This window comes from Neolamprologus multifasciatus, chromosome 16 (assembly GCF_963576455.1).
Source record: "Neolamprologus multifasciatus chromosome 16, fNeoMul1.2, whole genome shotgun sequence".
In the NCBI taxonomy this organism is placed as follows: Eukaryota; Metazoa; Chordata; class Actinopteri; order Cichliformes; family Cichlidae; genus Neolamprologus; species Neolamprologus multifasciatus.
The window spans coordinates 17,854,952-17,874,904 of record NC_140454.1 but is presented as its reverse complement, the minus strand read 5'-3'; the positions used below and the strand labels follow the sequence as shown (position 1 = coordinate 17,874,904).

General features: G+C 37.2%; 1 protein-coding gene across 2 annotated transcripts in view; it reads right to left on the bottom strand.

The window, feature by feature from the left end:
• LOC146500629 (glypican-6-like) overlaps positions 1 to 19,953 on the bottom strand; it is a 90,353-nt gene that overhangs the window by 40,938 nt on the left and 29,462 nt on the right. For both annotated transcript variants that reach the window (XM_085134433.1, XM_085134434.1), the window contains exons 3-4: positions 8,692 to 9,083; positions 3,418 to 3,583 (exon numbers count right to left, since the gene is read on the bottom strand). In XM_085134433.1, coding sequence (XP_084990559.1) covers positions 3,418 to 3,583; positions 8,692 to 9,083 — 558 coding nt within the window. The remainder of the gene's footprint in view (positions 1 to 3,417; positions 3,584 to 8,691; positions 9,084 to 19,953) is intronic.

Here is a 19,953-nt window from a genome sequence, read left to right as displayed (position 1 = left end):
TATAAGAGTGCTTCCTTGAATTACAGCTATTCTTAAACAGTTCATGCAATACTTTTGTAAAATCCACTGATTTAAAAGTTAAAGTCTGCACTTCAATCATCTCTTAAATGCTTGATTTTGAATCTACTGTGGTGATTAACAAAGATTTACAAAATAATCCTAATAATCATTGTGAAATCCTTTTGTAGATTAAGCAATTTTCAACAACATTTAAATTACTGCAAAATTAAACTATCAGTACAGTCATCTTCAATATCTACTGCTTAATATACTTTCTTGAATAAAGCAACTTTCTGTAACGTAGCACTAAAGGACTTACTGTGAATCAGCACTGAAGCTTTTACTCGTGCAGTTTTCAGTCTGTTTGAGCTGCTCATTGCTTTGATTTGCTGCGCCATACAGTCCCAGTAGATCTCACAAAGACTGGCAAACTTTGTGTAGATAAATCAAGGTCACAACTTAGACCAGATGGTTGTGCACTACAATGTCAGTACAATACTTCTAAGTGTCAAGATATGAGGAGCTGCTCACAACAACTGAAGTGAACTGGAAAATAAGAAAAACTTTTACAAGAATGACCTAAGTGTTAGGGCTCAAAATCTGTAATGGATTTATTTATTAGTGCAAAAGGAAAAAAAAAATATGCTTATGTTTTTTACTAAATATATTGTTCATATATCAATTCATCAATCAGCCCTATCATAAGAGGATTCGATTATTTTCATTTTTTTAAAGCAAGACAATTACCCAAACCTAAAATACAGAGATATTTTTCAGTAAAAACAGAAAGAATATGATTATTTTTAAATATTAATCTAAGGAAATAGGTAGGAGTCATGTATAGCATGCACCAAGATGAAAACAGAAGACTTAATAGCTTGTACTAAAAAAAGGCAATACAAACTTCTTAGTAGAAACCATTAATCCATCTCCTGCTCACAACAGCCTTGTCACATTTTCGCCATCATACTGTAGCTTTTGTTCAGGCCAATGGGCTGAGCCTATCTAGCTGACAGCAGGAACCATCATGCTGGGCATTCTATCAAATACCAAAGTAAATATATAAATATTATATTTCTATTTGTATTCGTTGACTCTGAGTTGAACAATTTTCTATGGAACATAACTTCACAAAACTTGGCACTTCCTGCGGAGCATGTCTGCCCCATTACAAGTCACCATTTAGCCCAGCAGGAGAGCAGAATTCCATGAATAAAATCTTTTCACACAGGAATCATGATAGAAGAATGACAAATAGAGCACTTTCTTATCCAAAGGCCCAGCGAGTGTCAATGAAAGTGATGTTGTCAAAATATGATAATGACACGGCACCAGCTGCAGCCTCTCTAAAAATAGAAAGTCCAATTCTGCAATTCAACACAAGGATTTGTATATCCCCGCATACTGATGCAGTCAGCATTTTGACCTAAGCTGCCTTTCAATATTTTATTTATTAATTAATAATATTTCAAGGAAATTATGGTGCTACCTACATCAAGAGTTCAATGCTGTGAAAGCACAGAAAAAACACCAAGAGAGAAACATGTAATGTCTAATTTCATTTCAATAACTTTAACTGTGTGGAACTCTAATTCACACACAGTACTGTGCAAAACGTTTTGAGCCATACCTCATTTCTCTGTATTGAGCCAGACTTTGTTGTCATTTTCAAGTAGTTCTACAGGCCTTCTAAACGTCTTTCAGACTTTATCTAAAGACGCTGGTATTTTCAGTCCAGCATGTCCACAGCTATCTGTAAAACATGGTGGAGGCTCTATGATGGTTTGGAGCTGCATTGTATCCAGCTGTGTTTAATTCCATCTAAACTGATGGAATTAATAATGCAAGAAATGCACTTCCAGATTAACCTGCGATGTAATACCATCTGCAAAGTGTCTGTTTAGCTTTATTTTTTAGCATGACAATGATAAACGCATTGCCAATTGACTAAAATCTCACCTGAATAGAAAAAACACACAAGGTCAGTCTATGACATTCAGACATAGACTGACCTCCCCAGAGCCCTGACCTGAACATTGCTGAAGCAGTTTGGGATCATCTTGACAGATAATGGAAAGAAAAGGCAGCCAACATCCAAAGAAGAGCTTTGAATGTCCTTCAAGAAGCCTCAAGAACTATTTCTGTAGACTTCTTAAAGAAATTACAAGAAAGGTTGCCTCAGAGAGTTCAGACTGTGTTGAAGAATGAAGGTGGTGATACAAAGCGTTGACTTTCAAGCTCATTAAAACTGTACAAACTTAAACTTATGCTTCATATACTGTATTTTTCTGGATGTTTGCATGTTTCAATATATAGCTGCACCTACTTTCCATTTTCCTACTAATAAAAATAAATGATGACTGATTCAAGACTTGTGCAGTACTGTGGATTCAAACATTTTAGCGCTATGAATCTTGTTATATTTAAATATTCAGTGTTGGAAGTGCTCCTTAAAATAGGTCTATTATGCTTATTGCCATAGTAATCCGTAGACTCTTGTGGAAAAAAGTGTTTTGAGCACCCCTTCCTATGCCCACACTTCCTTAAAGCTAACTTTCTTCTAATTGGCTGCTCCCTGGAATCAGAAGGTTTGAACAGCAGGTGGTACTCTGCAGAGTAACCCTGCCATTAGTGAGATCCAGTAGCCAAATGAGCCAAAAAACCTATGTGCAAGCAGTCTAAGCTTTTGTTTTACACTACACATTGGCCTATACTATACACTATATATTACTTGCATATATGCTGACCTCATTATGTGAAACTTTGGCCATGTTTAATATAAGCATCCACTACCAGGCCACTTCACATAATTCAAATTATTCCTCTTGCTTCCTGAACACATAGGTCTCACCGTGCCTAAAGCATCTTTGCTTTAAGATTAAGGTTTGAGCAAAACAAAGCAATATTTGTAATATTAACATTTAATCCAGTTACTCTCTGGAATTTAAAAGGTTTACAGCTTTTGCCTACGTCACCCAAAACAACACCCCAGTGTGCAGCTTTCAGCTTACTCTTTTAACTGCTTTCAAAGCACAGTTACAGTTCTCTGGTCTACACCAGGGAGCTTAAAAGATTATTCAACTCATACTATTATCTGTCCAGCTTTAAAGCAATTCGTGTCACTTTTTGGTATGCAATTAAAATATAACCCTGTGTATAGCAGCAAAAAGGAATAGCTAAAAGTGATGGTGTAAGTGAAAAATTCGATCTGCTTTACTGTGAGTGCTCATGTGATGTAACATGCTTTCTCTGCTTTTCTCCCACATCCATTAGTTCAATTCAGTCATATTATAAAACCATACGCCCAGACATGAATTTATAGCAACACATTTAATTGGTATGTTACTTTAGAAATAATAGAACAGCAGAGCAGAGGTTAAAATAAAAAAGGCTAGGGAAGTGGTTGAAAAGACTCACCGATGTACTGGTTCCACTCTGGGTCCAAATCAGCTTGATTGGCCAGGCAGCCCTTCATGACATTCAGGCAGTAATTCTTACAAGGCTTTACTCCTGGCATACTCTGACAAAAGGGGCAATACAGCATCTTTGTCACTGCTCGAATACATGCTGGAGTGCTGCTAACCTGCAAGGACACAGAATGTGACAGCGGTCATTAGTATCTAGTAGCACCTACAGAATATATGGTAATTATAAATCTATTTTATTGAAGTAACTGTGCCAGTTAAAGGATTTTAAGTAATTTATCACAAGAAAACTGTCCAGTAGAAAACTTTTGCAAAGTTTTACCATGATACTATTGTCCTATTGTCAAAAAAAGTTTCAGTTATTAATCAGCAAAGGCCCTAGAGAGAGACCGTTTTTGCTGACTGAAGACTTTTAAAGAATGTTCTTATGCAATCAGTCACTGCCGATGAACACGTCACATAGGATAATTTGGCTTGCAATTAAACCACAAGTCTTTAAATAAAGTCAAATATCTATTTCCCCACTCTATGGAATATAATTTCTATTTTAAAATGTAAGGTTATGTCACTAATGAAAAAGTAAAAATCCAAACTAATAAAGAAGACAAAAGTGGCAAAGTAGAAAAATCTGCTTTCATAGATAACCTGATAAACTGTCTTCATGTATGAAAACACATACATGCATCGATAGTAATAGGCTAACAGCTGCAGGAAATAGACAATTAAACACCTCTGAAATACATTATGTTACAGTGACTGCATGTATAGATATTGAAGATGATAAGCAGTGAAGCGAGAGATAAGATGCACCTTTGTTTGTTTCAGCTTTTCACTACAGTTTGTTTAACAGATAAACGGTGCAACTCAAAAACAGGGTTATTTTAATAAGTTAATAGGATAAATTATGACATACAACTACTGACCACTTTGTTAGGTATGTCTATTCAGTCGCTTCTTAATGCAAATATCTAATCAGCCAATCACGTGGCAGCAAGTTTTTGGTTGTGGTGTGGAGGGTTCCTTAGTACAAGCTGAGAATGGTTTAAATGTCATAGACTCTCTGAGTTCTGTTCTTGATCATATTTAACCCTTCTTGACCACAGTGCACCAGTGTATCTTCTGATAGCTTCCGCCAGCAGGATAACTCACGATACCATGGAATGGCATCATGTGTTTTTTTTTCCCCAGACAAAACCACACATCCCTGCCAGATGAAGTGAATTCAGCCCTTCATTACCACAACCTCTCATGTTCCAAATATTAATTTGATTTGATTGTAAATTACTAATCCTGAGGTGACATTCCAATACCCTATTGCCAGTCTTGGCAGCCGGGGGTCAGTCCGCCAGGGCCTCCGCTCCTAGCCGCCACCCGGCACACAATGCACCCGACCCCTATGGCGCCTCCTGCGGGTGGTGGGCCTGCGGGAGGATGGGCCCATGTCTCCTCTTCGGGCTGTGCCCGGCCGGGCCCCATGGACTAAGCCCCGGCCACCAGACGCTCGCCCTCGGGCACCCTCCCCGGGCCTGGCTCCAGGGCGGGGCCCCGGTAACCCTATCCCGGGCAGGGTAAACTGTTCCCACGATGTTCTTTTCATAAGGATCTTTTGAATCGCTCTTTGTCTGGTCCCTCACCCAGGACCAATTTGCCATGGGAGACCCTACCAGGGGGCAAAAGCCCCCAGACAACATAGCCCCTGGGATCCCTGGGACACACAAACCCCTCCACCACGATAAGGTAGCGATTCACGGAGGAGGGGCTCAGAGTAGAGCCGCTGCTGCTCCACATTGAAAGGAGCCAGCTGAGGTGGTTCGGGCATCTGACAAGGATGCCCCCTGGGCGCCTCCTGGGTGAGGTGTTCCAGGCATGTCCCACCGGGAGGAGCCCCCGCGGCAGACCCAGGACACGCTGGAGAGATTATATCTCTCGGCTGGCCTGGCAACGCCTTGGTGTTCCCCCGGATAAGCTGGAGGAGGTGGCTGGGGAGAGGGAGGTCTGGGCCTCTTTGCTTAGGCTGCTGCCCCCGCGACCGGGCCTCAGATAAAGCGCAGGAAGATGGATGGATGGATTACTAATCCTTCCAGATGCCCATTGGAAGCTGCAGAAGTACCCTCTAGGGTAGAAGAACCCCTGGTTGATAATTAACCTTTAGGCTACTTTGACGAGCAGCGGGATGTTAGCTACAATGAAAAATGCTCTCATTCACAAGATCGTGAAGTAATACTCACAATAAAAAAACTACAGAAGACAGCTGACCATCAGCTGGATCAGCAGCTGCTATATTCTATTCAAGTCATTTATCAGACTGTGGGAGTACCAAAGTGCAAAATGTCATTAGTGTGTTCTTTGAAATTATAGTGAGGAAATAGATCTGATAGCAAATACAAACTCCACTATGCAATCTGCTAAAAAACATTTGATGACATTATTTCTAATATGGAGCATTCATTATTCCTACTCTATGTATGCAGTTACTTGCACTCTGAAGACCTGTTAAGATGTTTAAAATTAAATGAACTATTTTCATGAACTAACAAGACTCTTAAATCTTAAACACCTTTTAGTCTGGAAAAAGTGCCTTTTTACACTACACTCTAACACTTATTATTGTCTCACTGCATTAAAAATACAAGAAAAGCAGCTATAATGCAGCATCACAGCTCTTTTTGTTTTAAAGAAGCGATGCACAAAGACGTCTTCACCAAAATTAGCTGTTGTTTGTGTAAAATGAGTGCACTTATTGTAAATTGATTTGGACAAAAGCCTGCGCTAAGAACATGAAACGATTGGGAAGTGAAGGCGTTCATACCACAATAGTACCTTATGTTTTATTTGACAACATAAGCAACATGCCAGCGACAAACGGAGAATTTAGAACTACTGTACTAACTTCTGAGGAACTGGCAGATCAGAGGTGTAAGCAGGACCCTGACAAAAAAATATCTTAAAAATGAAGGTTTACACATTCATTTTCTTTTTCATATATATTATTTATTATTTACTTTTTTTTTGTGAAGACAGCTAAGTGCAGTGAATCAAAAATTGGTATTTGTGGTCAGCTCTCCTGCAATTTTGCCATTTTGCCTTTGAACTTACACTCAAGCCAAGTAAGTACAAGTCAAGCCTGGACTGGACAAAAAACATGGCTGACCTTTTCAAAGTCTACAAATTAGAGAAGCTCTCAGTGATATGTCTTAACAACTGATGTGCTTCAAAGCCCTGCTTCTTTCATACCCCCTTCTTTCACAGCACAGTGCTAAGAATCACCAAGAGAGGAAGGAACGTAAGAAAAACACGTTATACATAGACATACTTGCCCTCACTAGCAGACAACCCCCACACATCAACTCGCAGACAACTGGCGTCAAATACAAAACTTGACACTGAATATTCTAAAAATGCTTCTGCCAGCATCTGTATCACCTGACACAGGTGTAAGGCAGCAGCTCAGGGCAGTCAACAAAGGTTTCTTGTAGATCACAAGGCCGTGAGGAGAAATAATCACTGTTAGTACTGTTTGAATTAGCAGTATTTATGGGTGCTCACTTATCCAGTTCATTGAAAAAAAAATAACATTTTAAAAGTTACATTTTTCACAATTTCAGAAAAATACAGTGGTGCCTCATCGTTCCACAAATTTAGATTTGGAGCAATTAAGAGAAAGGTGCATTTTCTCTTTCTCTATAACCATTAAACAATTCATGCAGAAAACACATCAATATTGCTTTGAATGACAATCAAAATATTGTTGTTAATCAAATAATACATATTCAGTATGCACCCATCCTTACACTTTGCTGTGCATAAGAGTTCCAACATGACTCCCTTTAACAATAACTAAAATATTGTGACTTAAAATAAAAACACAGAGATCATTTTATTTTTTGTTTTTTTTGTTTTTTCCAAGAACAAAAGAGCAAATTGTTTCTATAGAGTTTATTACTACAGAGACTGTTTTCAGATAATGGAAGAATTCCTTTTAGTTACCTGCATGGCATTTCAGATATTCTAAAAACTGTCAACTAGGAAAATGATTATTAAATTGTATTCACTACAAATAGCACAAGTCTGAGCAGTGCTGATGAGTTCTAGACACAAGTTTGCGCTTCCTCAAAGCTGTGAAAAGCAATAAAATGCTACATCACCTACTTTAATTCAATATATTGTATATCCCAGGAGCAATAAGCATGGATGTCACATCTTAGCAACGCTGAGAAACAGACACCTCTGGCATGGTGTCTGTTTTTATTATGCTTACATCCAATCTCTCGTGATGACTTTATACCCTGAGGATCAAAGGGCTGCAGTCCCAGACAGATGACCTGGATCTCAGGTCCCACTGAAATGTCAAGAGGTGAAGCTAGGACACACTGGGCTCTAAGGACTGCAGGGTACAACTCTAAATGCATACTAACAACACATCTTCTGTGGCTAAATGCTCCTCACTGCCACTACTGTTAGGGAGGGTGGGACCTCAGGGGAAAGGAAGGGAATGTGGTTAATGCTCAAGTATGGTGGGATTTAACAGACCAAATGAATGGTGGATTTATAAGAGTACAGCAGTGTCTTCTCCATTTGCCCTCTGTTTCTCATTATTCAAGGCTCCTATATTTTCATTAGCTTTTAGTTATATAGCCTACTGGGAAGTGGCTCTATAAATATTCATAATACACATGATAATCAAATCTAGCTGATAGACTGTATTGAAAAAACAAAAAGCAAAGAAGCCAAAGAGGATGGCTGTGGATCCGCAATGTTGTGAATCAGTGCTTCTCTGAACCCAAATGACAGTGTAGAAACAACATTGTTGTTAAGCGTGACTAAATCCAAGGCTTAGCCTTTTGCTTTCCCTTTAATCTCACTTTGTACATGATCAGCCCTACATACGCTCCCAGGGCAGTATGGTATTGCAGGAACTGCATACAGATTGCTTTGCATCAAACTGAATACACAGGCAACAGTGTGATTAATGACTTCTATATACTGGATGAACAAATATAAGGCAAGAGAGCAATAAACAGAGATAGCAGACATTTCTTTTCTCGCCTTTTTTGTTGTCTGGGAATTTCTCCTGAGCAATCCACATACCCTTCAACACTGTTTTCTAGACAGCTCCATGAACGCCACCTTGAGGACGAAATTTTCTGAAGACATACCCTGAGAGAATCCGAATTACTCTGAAAGTATATCTGGGATAAACTTGATCATGTGAAAACTAGGGCAAATGTGTGCTTTTTAAAGAATTTAAAGGGTTAAGAACATTTACCTTAGACACTCTCTGGGCTACCTCCCGGCCAACGGAGAGCCCCTGGACAAATGTGCGTGCAGCGATGAATGCGCGGGTAACCTGAGCCTTGAGCTTCCTGGGCACGTCTCCAAAGGGCTTCAGCTGGTCGGTGTACTTACTGATACACTCCAGATAGTCCTCAGTGATGACATACTGGGAATTGAGCAGTGTGAACATACGCTCCAGCAGCCGTGACCAAAAGTCATTAAGCATTTCCTCTAGGTTAACATTCCCTCCAGTGTAATAGCGCTTCAGTTCAGCAAACAGGTTCTCAAAGACCTCTGCATTCTGCATGTAAGGCTTGCCGTAAGTCCTCATAAACATGTCATTCAGGGACCTCTCCGTGTTCTCCAGCAGCTCCAGGAAAAATTCTGGAGTAGAAGAAAACAGAAAAAGCCTTTATTACTGTCCAGTTTTATTTCATGTGTGACGGTGGTCTCAGTTTATTCTGTACGGTGGTGTCAGTTTATTCTGTACATGTCATACATAGACATGGTTTGACAAGATGCACTGGGAACCTTCACTGCATTTACAATTAAACAGAAACACAGCAAAATGACATTAAATGTGTCTGATTGCAATCTAGAACGCTGCTTAAAAAGGAAGCCTGCTTGATTGCAATGCAAATATGACAACAGCCAGAAAACACTAAAATAAAACAAACAAAGAAATCCATTATAGGGTTTGATGCTGTTTTCATTTTAAACTGAGATCACAGCTCTGTTGACTTTTATTTGCAGTGAACTAGTTTTTTGATGACAAAGGGAAGTTCCCCTATATATTTCTGGAAAATAATAAACTCTGTATTCGCTTTATTGTCCATATCATTCATGTAAACCCAAAACACCTTCCTGTACTGTTCATTGACAGAAAGAAACTACAGTTCAGATAAAACACTTTGCATATATGAATATTTCTCTATATGGTGAAAAGCATACCACTGTGAAATGCAATAAATTTTCCATCATCGTGATTATGACAGCACAATGCAGTTCAACTGCAGCATTTGCAGGAGTCTGCACTCTCCTTTTTAGACTTCACTTGTTGTTTGTCTCATGACCTCTGTGACATGCCAGAAAGTGGGATTAGATGATATTTCTGACCATCTGCTACCAATAACAATAAATTTGGCATAGAAGGGCCAGAATGAAAATTTAAATAACCTGTGCATTTAACTGCAAAGAGAGTCAAAAGAGGATTCAGTACAGACTCCAATTCAATAAAACTGAAAGCTTTTTATATTCCTAAGTGGGCTTTATGGGTACAACCCAAAGCTTTAAAGAAGCGTGAACTCTTAAGTGTATCAACTAATATATTTTGCTCCTTGGAGGCAGCAGAAAGAGCTGAAAGAGCTGTATGAACAATATTATCTTATTATCACCAAGTTATAACATGGCAAAATGTGAGCAACGACTCTTGCACTTGGATTTCTTTGGAGCCATGTGCCAGACAAAATGCATAACTCTTCTGGTGGGCTGTATACTGTCTTATATGGTACTTCTGTGATTTGTCAGTGAAAGTAGCAGCTGCATCCTGCATCTGGAGTAGGGTTGATGAGAGGACACAGACTGAATCAAAATGTAAAATAAAAAGAGACAAAAAAAAAACAAGATTGTGTGGCTGGATGAATCACCCCCACACACACACACACCTTTCATTTTACACATTTATCAGTTAATTTATTGTTAATATAAAAATACTGATTAAAAGTACTTTTAGATCTTAGATTTTAGATGGTAGGAAGCGAGGTGTGGACAAAGCCAGCAGCAAAACTACACGTTTTGGATACTTCAGGATAAAGAAAGAAAATAATGTTGTCCTAATATCGTCACACCAGCTACTGATTCCAAGAAATTTTACTATTTGTGTTTTATTTTAAACAGTATTGTCGACTATTATGATCATGTAGACTACTAAATATGTATGTTCTCGAGCTATTCATAAAAAGCTATTCATAAAAGCTAGGTTACACCTCTCCCCCCAAGCCATGCACATTTGAGTCACTTATCACAATGGCCCAGACAAAAGCGTAATGGATTTGAAGTGGTCATTAGCTCCCAGCAATGCAGGTAAAATTACAGATTACAGCAGCAGAGAAACCAAATGACCCGACTCTCCATAATGCCACACCAAGTCACATCTGATTAGTTACATCAAGAGGTATCCGAGATGCACACTGACAGAAAGTAAAATATGGAAAACATGCGTCATTTGCAAGGTTTTTAGAAAATAAAATGTTATTTTATGATATTATTTCATCGTTTAAAGACTAATGTATGGTGGCTTAAAAAGGCAGGGTTTTGGTGTGTATCATTTGAACTTGAAGAGCAGAGGGGTTTTTTTTATCTTACATTAATGTATTCACAAAACAAAACTGGCTTTCATTTAGTGCATGCTCACAAAATACTTGCTTTCTTTATTCTCATCAGATTTAATTATTGTTCATTCGCACATCTTATGAGGCACCAGTGAGTATTAACTGTCATACTCCCCCTGGAATCTGACCAAATTAGCTTACTTTCACACACGTTTGGTGCCTAAGGAGATATATATATATATATATATATATATATATATATATATATATATATATATATATATTGTTTTTTAATTTACTTAACACATCTTATATTAGAACTTACAGTAGGCAGGACTCATGACGTTAGCCAAAGTCTGGTTATTTTTCAGTATACTTGAGAATATGTAATAAATGTCCACAGTTAGCAGTCATTTAAATATGGTAATCTTTAAGCATGATTTTTGCTTCAGTAATGTGTTTGTGGTAATGAGAACAGTCAGTGATGCTGAGCGATGTGCACATAGATTAATGACAGTGCCAAAACAAATTCTACTTAAAATCATGAAAAAGAGAAAAACAAACCTTTATACAGCCACATTCTGCTGAGAGACTAATTAAACATAACCAATTTAATTAAAACAGTGTTTATAATCAATATGACATTATATGTGATATAATTCTAAGCTCTGCAATGGAGTGATTACGATGAATAATTTCATTATGAATGGCCTTGGTATAAATCACCAGCAGAAATATTAGGCTAAAAAAGACATCATAATGTAATTAGTGAAAACTCTTGAGGGGATCCATATTTCATGACAGAAAATGAAAACCATAGTGAAATGTCAAAGAGTAAAATTTACCTGGAGAATTTACATAAATCCTAAACATATATTACTAAGACGTTTGTCCAAATAATCATTTGCATTAGCTGCAAACAGAGAATAATGATGCTGAAATGCTGGACAGCAGTGATTCAAATACTCCCAGCTTACACAGAGTTCATTACATTTCGCTGATAAAGCTCCGTTTGGCTCCAGCTCCTCAGTATATGCACAGAGCTGTGCAGAGGTTACACACAGCCATTCTCTTTGTGATAAAAAGAAAGCATCTGTTTCTGTGCTTCTGCAGAAACCTACTGATGGATGGCCTCCTAGATGTCAGCAGTCTATTTCAGCAATCTTGAAACACAGCATCCCTGTTTCAGATTTCTGAACTAGATGGTGGAAAAGGCGAGTTTTGTAAATTTTATTTCTAAGCAGACCACAGCTTTTTGGAGACAACAGAGACTCTGATGTCGACTTCATTTGGTCTTTACACATAACCAAAGGAGTTTGCTGTGGATGAGATGACATCTACTGTGAAAACCCTCAGGGGAAGTGGCCTGCAGAATTAATTACTACAGTCTTCTGAACTGTGACCAGCCAGATGAGGAGGAAAAAGGGGTTGGCTTTCCAAAACATTTCAGCCTTCTTCAATTGGGTACATGCAATATATTGTATTGGAGTCTACATACATAAACCAACTTTTTATTTTTTAACTGGGCCACATTCAGCGTCGGTTCATGTTATTTTGAGCACAATAACTTTAACCAAAAGTAATTGGGATTTAACTGATATGTTAAATTATATAAACCAGTACACATCCATGCTACAATACTGTTTGGCCTGTTTGCGCTGTTGGCAAAAGTGAAATAAACAAATGAATAAATAAATAAATATCAATGATAAAAAAAACAGGGTTGGTAGATTTTGCTTACATGCTAAAAATGGGTCATTTTAACCTGTTGCTAAGTGGTTGCATGTATAATTCAAATTTTGTGGAAAATTAAATTAGTTGTTACTATCATGAAATAAAAATGACATAATGCTTTTATAAGGTCTCATAGGTACAAAAAGGAACAAAAAAAGACTTATTTTGGCGCATTGCTAGGTGGTTGCAATGCATGGTTAATTACATTTTTGTGGATATAAATGAGATGTTATTGTTGTAACTAAAATGATGTGGTCCTTTTATAATGTGTTACAGGTGCATAAAGCCAAAAAAGGTCACTTTAGTCTGTTGCTAAGTGGTTGCCGGGCAATTTGAGGCCGTCATAATATATCATGCACAAATCTTTTTGGAATTCAGTTAAATATTATTGGTGTGAAATAAAACAATGTGATGCTTATAGGTGTTACAGGTGCATAAATGCTGAAAAAAGTCTTTTTAGCCCATTGGTAGTAGTTGCTAGGAAACATGACCACATGGTAACATCTGATATAGATAAAAACCTTCAGGGGCCTAAGATTTACCGGCATGGTGTACCTGCAGTGTTATGGCAGACAAGTTTAATACTTTTTTACCACAGTGATTCTAATTGGTTTGGTGCTTTTTGAGAATCTGGGAAGTATATCTCAAAATGTGGACTCATCTGTCATCTGTCAAAAAGAAATTAGAGATATTTAGACATAATTAGATAAAGGCATAAACAAGGTCTCAGAGTAGAGTGCAATTTAAGATGGATGTGTTTTTTTTGTTTTTGTTTTTTTCCCCACTCTGAATTTTGTAATTTCAACAGAAAAACCACAACCACTCACAAAAAACACTTTCTGCAGAGAACATGTGGAGCTGCTTAAAATTATATGGAAATTACAAGATTTTATAAATGCATTCACTCGGGCAAGGCAGGAATTGAATAAACACTAAACAATACAGTGGGGCATTGGCTTTCAAAGTCACATACCAATAAAAAGAAAGCAAGAAAGAAATTAGCTACATCACTTTAGAACTGGGAATAATTTCTGATTGTCACATTACTGCAAGCAACACTTTGCCACAACTCTATGTCATTTATTAGCAAAGATACACACTATAAACTTCACAAATATACATGATTTCTTGACCCTCACACAGCAGGACAAATAGCTGTTATCTTCCGCAGTTCACCTAGCATATTTGACGACAATATAGTTAGTCAGAGAAGGAGCCCAGTTCTCACTTTGTGATTGTTGAAACAGCATAATATAACACAAGCAGTATGATATTCAGCCTCCTCGAGCTCCAATGATTGTACATGAAACTAGCAATTTTGCTGCATTTCAGATTCTCCATGTCTGTCAAAAGCTGGGTCATTGATTGGCCTGACAGGAAGTGCCAGTCTATAGAGCGCTGCTCTGAGTGCTATGCTGCTGTAGAGAACATGACAGGTTGATCGTTTATGTCTCCATTTTGCTACGTTAATTTTTATGGCCAGTCTTTTATGGTCACCCTGTGCTCTTATCAATAAAATAAGAAAAAGGTAAATGATAACCCGATTGAAGATAAATATATCATCTAAGGTCTAATGTTATTAAATGTCAGGGGATTATTCTTCATTTTTTAAGTTACTGTATCAAACCCTTTAGTTAGCGTGCTAGCTCATAGACGTTAACAGGGATTTGACATATGGACTCTAACATAAGGTCTTATAAAATGTTGCATGATTTAAATGCATTAAAGAGCGAGAGAGAGAATTTCTTTTTTTTTCTTTTTCTTTTTTTGTATTTCTAAATTGACAAGAAACTTTGCTGATCAGAACTGCACTTGAAGACATTTCCATGTAAAAGACGTATTTTCTTGCCTGACAAAACAGAGACATCTGAATTCAGATGCCAAAAGCAAACACCAAGGGATGACTTTAAATTATGACAAAGTCAAAGGGTTTAAAGACTTATAAATCTAACAGAGGATCAGCATAGTTTTTCTCAAATATACTTAACAGCTACCCTAGGCGCAGTATTGTCTTTCAATTTTAACCTTCACCCAAAAAGCATTAGGTTGAAGGTTAAATTGTCTTTATTAATAGTAAACATAAGTAGTATACTTAATGCCTGATCGGGAGGGACATCACATGAGGGGGTGGGGAGTTGTCTAGCTGGCAAAAATGGATGATGTCATAGAAACATCCACAACAGAATATAAGTAATGAAGACATTATTGAGCAATTTCCTACAAAGAAGTATCCTAAGTTTAATGTCAATACCAAAAAGGTTTGCCAGGCAGAGAATGGACTATTGATGCTTTAAAATATCAGTGTCTGGAGAACTAGGAGCCCTGGGGTTGTGGTGTGTATTGAGTTTTTGAAGCTTAGTTAAAGGTGTGCTTTTAAAAAAGGGCTACTAAAAAGCTGTATAGGGTTAGAATAACAATTTTTATTTATTTATTTTTATAACCTAAAATAACAAATACTCATCACTTAGACACCAGAAACTAGTACTTTCAGAAGATAGATACGTCATAACTTAAGAAGCAGACATACTGCAGTATTTCCATGTTATTTTATTTTATTTATATAGCGCCAGTTCACAATTCATCTGTACACTCATGTCATGTCATCTATACTCTTTGTACTGTAGTAGTACAAATATTGTATATTGTATTCTAATACATATATTGTATTCTAATACAATATTCTAATATTGTAGTACTACAATATTAGAGAAATGAGATCAAAAATTCCCTATGAGAAATTAAGAGAAAGAGGCCTCTGGCAGAATCTCAGGTACAGTCATCTAGTCACATAACCACACCTGTTTGCTGCCCACACAGTACTGTTTTATATGGTTGGCACTTTCTCACGAGTCTTTTTGAGTTAAGTGCTTTGGTCAAGGGCACCTCAACATTGACTGCATAAAAATACAGTTTACATTTTTATATATAACGGTAAAAATTTAACAACGCTGTGACAATACAACTGATATCAATGGGTACCACACACAATGTGTGAGGCCGTTCGTATTGGATAAATTGCAGAGGATGGACCACATTAATATTCTCCTAGGATGCTCAGCACCATGGTGTTTATGGTCAGCAGGGCCAAGAATTGATTAACAATTACAAACCCTGACGTTGGACTTTAATGAGTGAGATAAAAAAGAATTCTCTGTGCTAGCATTAGCTTTGTCTGGTTTCTTAGACCAGTTATTTTCTCTGGTCTTATTTTATGGATTATAGTGAATATTATAATATTATAATAATGGCATTTATTACTAAATTACAGGAATTCTGCTGCACGTTTGGCACCAATGATATTGTTTCTCTTTTAGATACAAGTGTACCGTGCCCCTGAGCTGTTGCAGACATTTCAGAGTGGATGAGTCTTGGCATAGTTGAGACCGTACCCTCTTATTGTGACACATAGGCTGTGGTGTCAGGAATGTGTGGGCTGCCCAACTACTATCTGCTACAGTACCCGTCATCACAGTCTGCATAAAATGAAAAAAATATTCAAATACACCGACTGTCTGTAGGCAGAAATCTAAAGCAAAGCTCTGAAAAGACAGAAAAAGGGCATTCAAGTGAACTAAAAGGTCTTTATTGTTTGGATCTTTAACTATATTCTTTGGTTCAGTATCTTGTTATTTAGGTAATACTGCTTCATAATGAATAAGCGCACCTCTGGGAACACGGAGAAATTATACAATCGTTATAAAACAAGTTTTTTTTATGTGCCTGAGCAGCTGATCTGCTAGTTAAATCATCTAGTTAAACTGATTACATAAACAAACAGTAAGGGAAAATTTTTAATTTAGCAAACAATATCTCAGATTTCCTAAACGGTTTATCAGTAAAGACCCTCATCCGACACACAGTCTTCTTCAAAAACCAGCAAACAGCATTTGCTTTGACTCTAATGAAATTATGGAGAGTGGCCGCAAACCCCACGAGAACAAGGGGTGCCTGGAGTCATGCATCTAAGTGCTGCTGGACAAACCCCATTTCCCTTCCTCATGATATTCACCATCTTGACAGGGGATGATCAAAATAACACTTATTTATTCATGCATGCTTCCAGGAATCACATGTGGGCTCAAGAAGTGTATTCCTGGAAAAAAAAATAAAATAAACAGACATCATTGTGACATTGAGTTTCTGGGCACCAGTGGAATCATCTGAGAGTAGCATGCTGTAACCCAATAGCATTCGTTTCATATAATATGTTGAATATTTTGAATAGAATGAAGACAGAACGACATGACATTGACTGCTGAATATTAAATTGCACACTTAAATCACTCAACCAATATCCATTGTTGACTTTGAATATATTCCAGTCACAAAATATTAAAATGCATGCTTTCAATCTTTACTTGAATACATTTTTTTAGATAATTACTCTCTCTCTTTTGAGAAATTAGGCTTTACCCATGTTGTAATTTACATGCATTTAGTGGACATTAACATATTATACAGCAAGTAATTAATGGTGATGTCGGTGACTTTAGTTTAGCATATATTTTAAGACTATTAGGATGCATAGTTGTTAAAATTGTCCTTATTATCAATGTTGTGCTTAGTCTGTTTTCTAGCTGTTTCCTGTGCATCTATGGCAGGCATGACAACAAACACAAGTTGTGTAGCATCAGTTCGATGACTGCACTCATGATAGTAAAATAAATACTCAACAACAATTTTCAATTCTGAGACTAATTCTGACTTTGTGATCCCTGGACATTCAAATTTCAAAGAGACTGTTGCTTTACAGTTAAATTCATATACAGTATTAAGACAAATAGTCAAGTAGTGCTGTCAAGAACAGAGGAACGCACCTAAAAAATGCTCGACCTGAACATAAAACTCAAAATTAACTTGGAGTTTTCCCATTTATGTTGAAGACCCAGGACCTGTGCATGTAGTCCTACATGCACGGTAGCAGATAATTTATGTCAAAGTTATTTAAGAGGCATACTGAATGGGCTTTTACTAAAGATTGCTTAAGCCTTAATTTGTTATGCCTTTAATGGCAAAAAAATAGCAATTATTTGTATATATTTATTTTTTGTTATTTTTATATTATTATTTTGCACCTTTTAGTTTCTGCATTTCTTTTAAGTCTCTTTTTATGCAGTTTTTACCCCTACACTGGGGAAGTTTGCTTGTACTACTACCAAAGACACTTCCTTTATTTTAGTCAAGGTTGCCAGACGTGGCTGCAAGCAGCTTTAATTATTCTTCACAGTAACAGACACAATATATTAACATCCTTAACTGCAACAAGAATCATCTGGTGTTTTAGATACAGTGGTGTAAAACAAACGTGAAACAAATGATTCAGTGGAGTATCACTGGAGCACTAAGTGGTTACACTCCACATGATGAGAAGAGTTAACTGTGGATGAAAAATACTGTGGTTGTTAGATTTTTTAGTTGTATTATGTTACAATGTTCTGCACGCTTCTGTACTCGCTGGAAAAGAAGGATAAAAAGGTAATGCCTGCAGGCATCAGTCACATATTTTTATTATTTATTTTCTCTGCATATCATCATAAATATCATTATTTCTTTAAATATCTTGAAATCATTTTAAGGCTATGTTGCCCACTCCTATTTGGGGATGTAGACGTGATCAAGACTGCTGAATTTCAAATAAGCATCAGAAAGAGGTGGAAAGGTGAATCAATTCAATTCAATTTCTCAACAGTGCTATTTACGAATAGTCCCAAATCATGACAGTTATATCTTAAGATAAAGACCCTACAATAATACAAAGAAAACAGAGAAAACCCCAACAATCAATGACCCCCTTTGAGCACTGATGAGTGACAGTGGGAAAAAGAAATTCCCTAAACCCAAAACCATTCTCAAGGAAGGGCACCATCTGCCACCACCAGCTGGGGTCACAGATAGCACCTTAAAGCAAATAGCAGCAGAAGACCACACCGGGTGACACTACTGTCAACTAAGAAAAGGACAATGAAGCTAATACCCATTAGCTCATTAAAATCGGTCAATAAAAGAAAATGCTGTCTTGTCCAGTGAGTCTAGATCAGAACATGAAGCCAATAGCATGAAAATCTGGATCCATCCTGCCCTGTATCAATGGATCAGGCTAATGGTAGTGGTGTAATGGTGTGTTTAATGCCATTTTGGTACACTTTGGGCCATTAATTACCAGCTTAGCATCCTTTAAACACCACAGCCTGCCTGAGTATTGTTGCTGACTATGTCTATCCCTTTTGGACCACAGTATATTTCCTGGTGCCTACTTTCAGCAGGACAACACGTCATGTCACAAAGTTCAAATTCATCTCAAAATGGTTTCTTGAACATTACAATGAGTTCACTGTACTGTGTTGGATTGACAGATTCCCATGCTGGAAGCACAGCCAACAAATCTGCAGCGACTGAGTGATGTTATTATGTCAATATGAACCAAAAACTCTGAGGATTGTTTCCAGCACCTTGTTGGCAGTTCTGAAGATAAACGGAGGTCAAGCCCAGTACTGACAAAGTGTACCTAATAAAATGTTTTTGCATAAAGTGTGAGCATATACTGTATTTGCTAAGGTTTAAGTACTACCAATAACCATTACAATCTAATATTCTTAGATATTCTTTAATCAACTTTTGTACATGGAAAGTTTTGGCCCATCAATTCTTTGGAGATAAAAAGAAGTCTTCAAACTTTAAAGATATCTATGTAATTAAAGGCATTATGTTGGATTTCTAAATAATAATAACTATTTTACTAATATTAGTATTTTGATAATAATAATAATAATAACAATAACAATAATAATAATAATAATAATAATAATAATAATACTACACTTGACAGTTCTCCACCTCTTCTACCTGTCACCATTGTCCACAGTGATAAGCTGTTGCTAACCACATGGTCTTCTGAGAGTTGAAAGGATTATTATTTCTCATTAAATTGTAACTAGAAGGAGCTGACCCCATAGAGAAGAACACCAACAGGGACAAGTAGAGAGGCAGAGTGAGGCTTGGTTCAGTAATGAGCACATCTCCTCCCATACAAAAACTTATTAAACGTGTAGTGGTCAAGAAAGTCACAATGGGACTAGGACAAGATCACATACAGCACAAGACCACCAAACAACCTTAATAATGCAGAAGCTGGCTTTGTGCTGCTGTTGAAGCTGTCAATCTTCAGCGCAAGTAGCCATGTTTGTCTAATC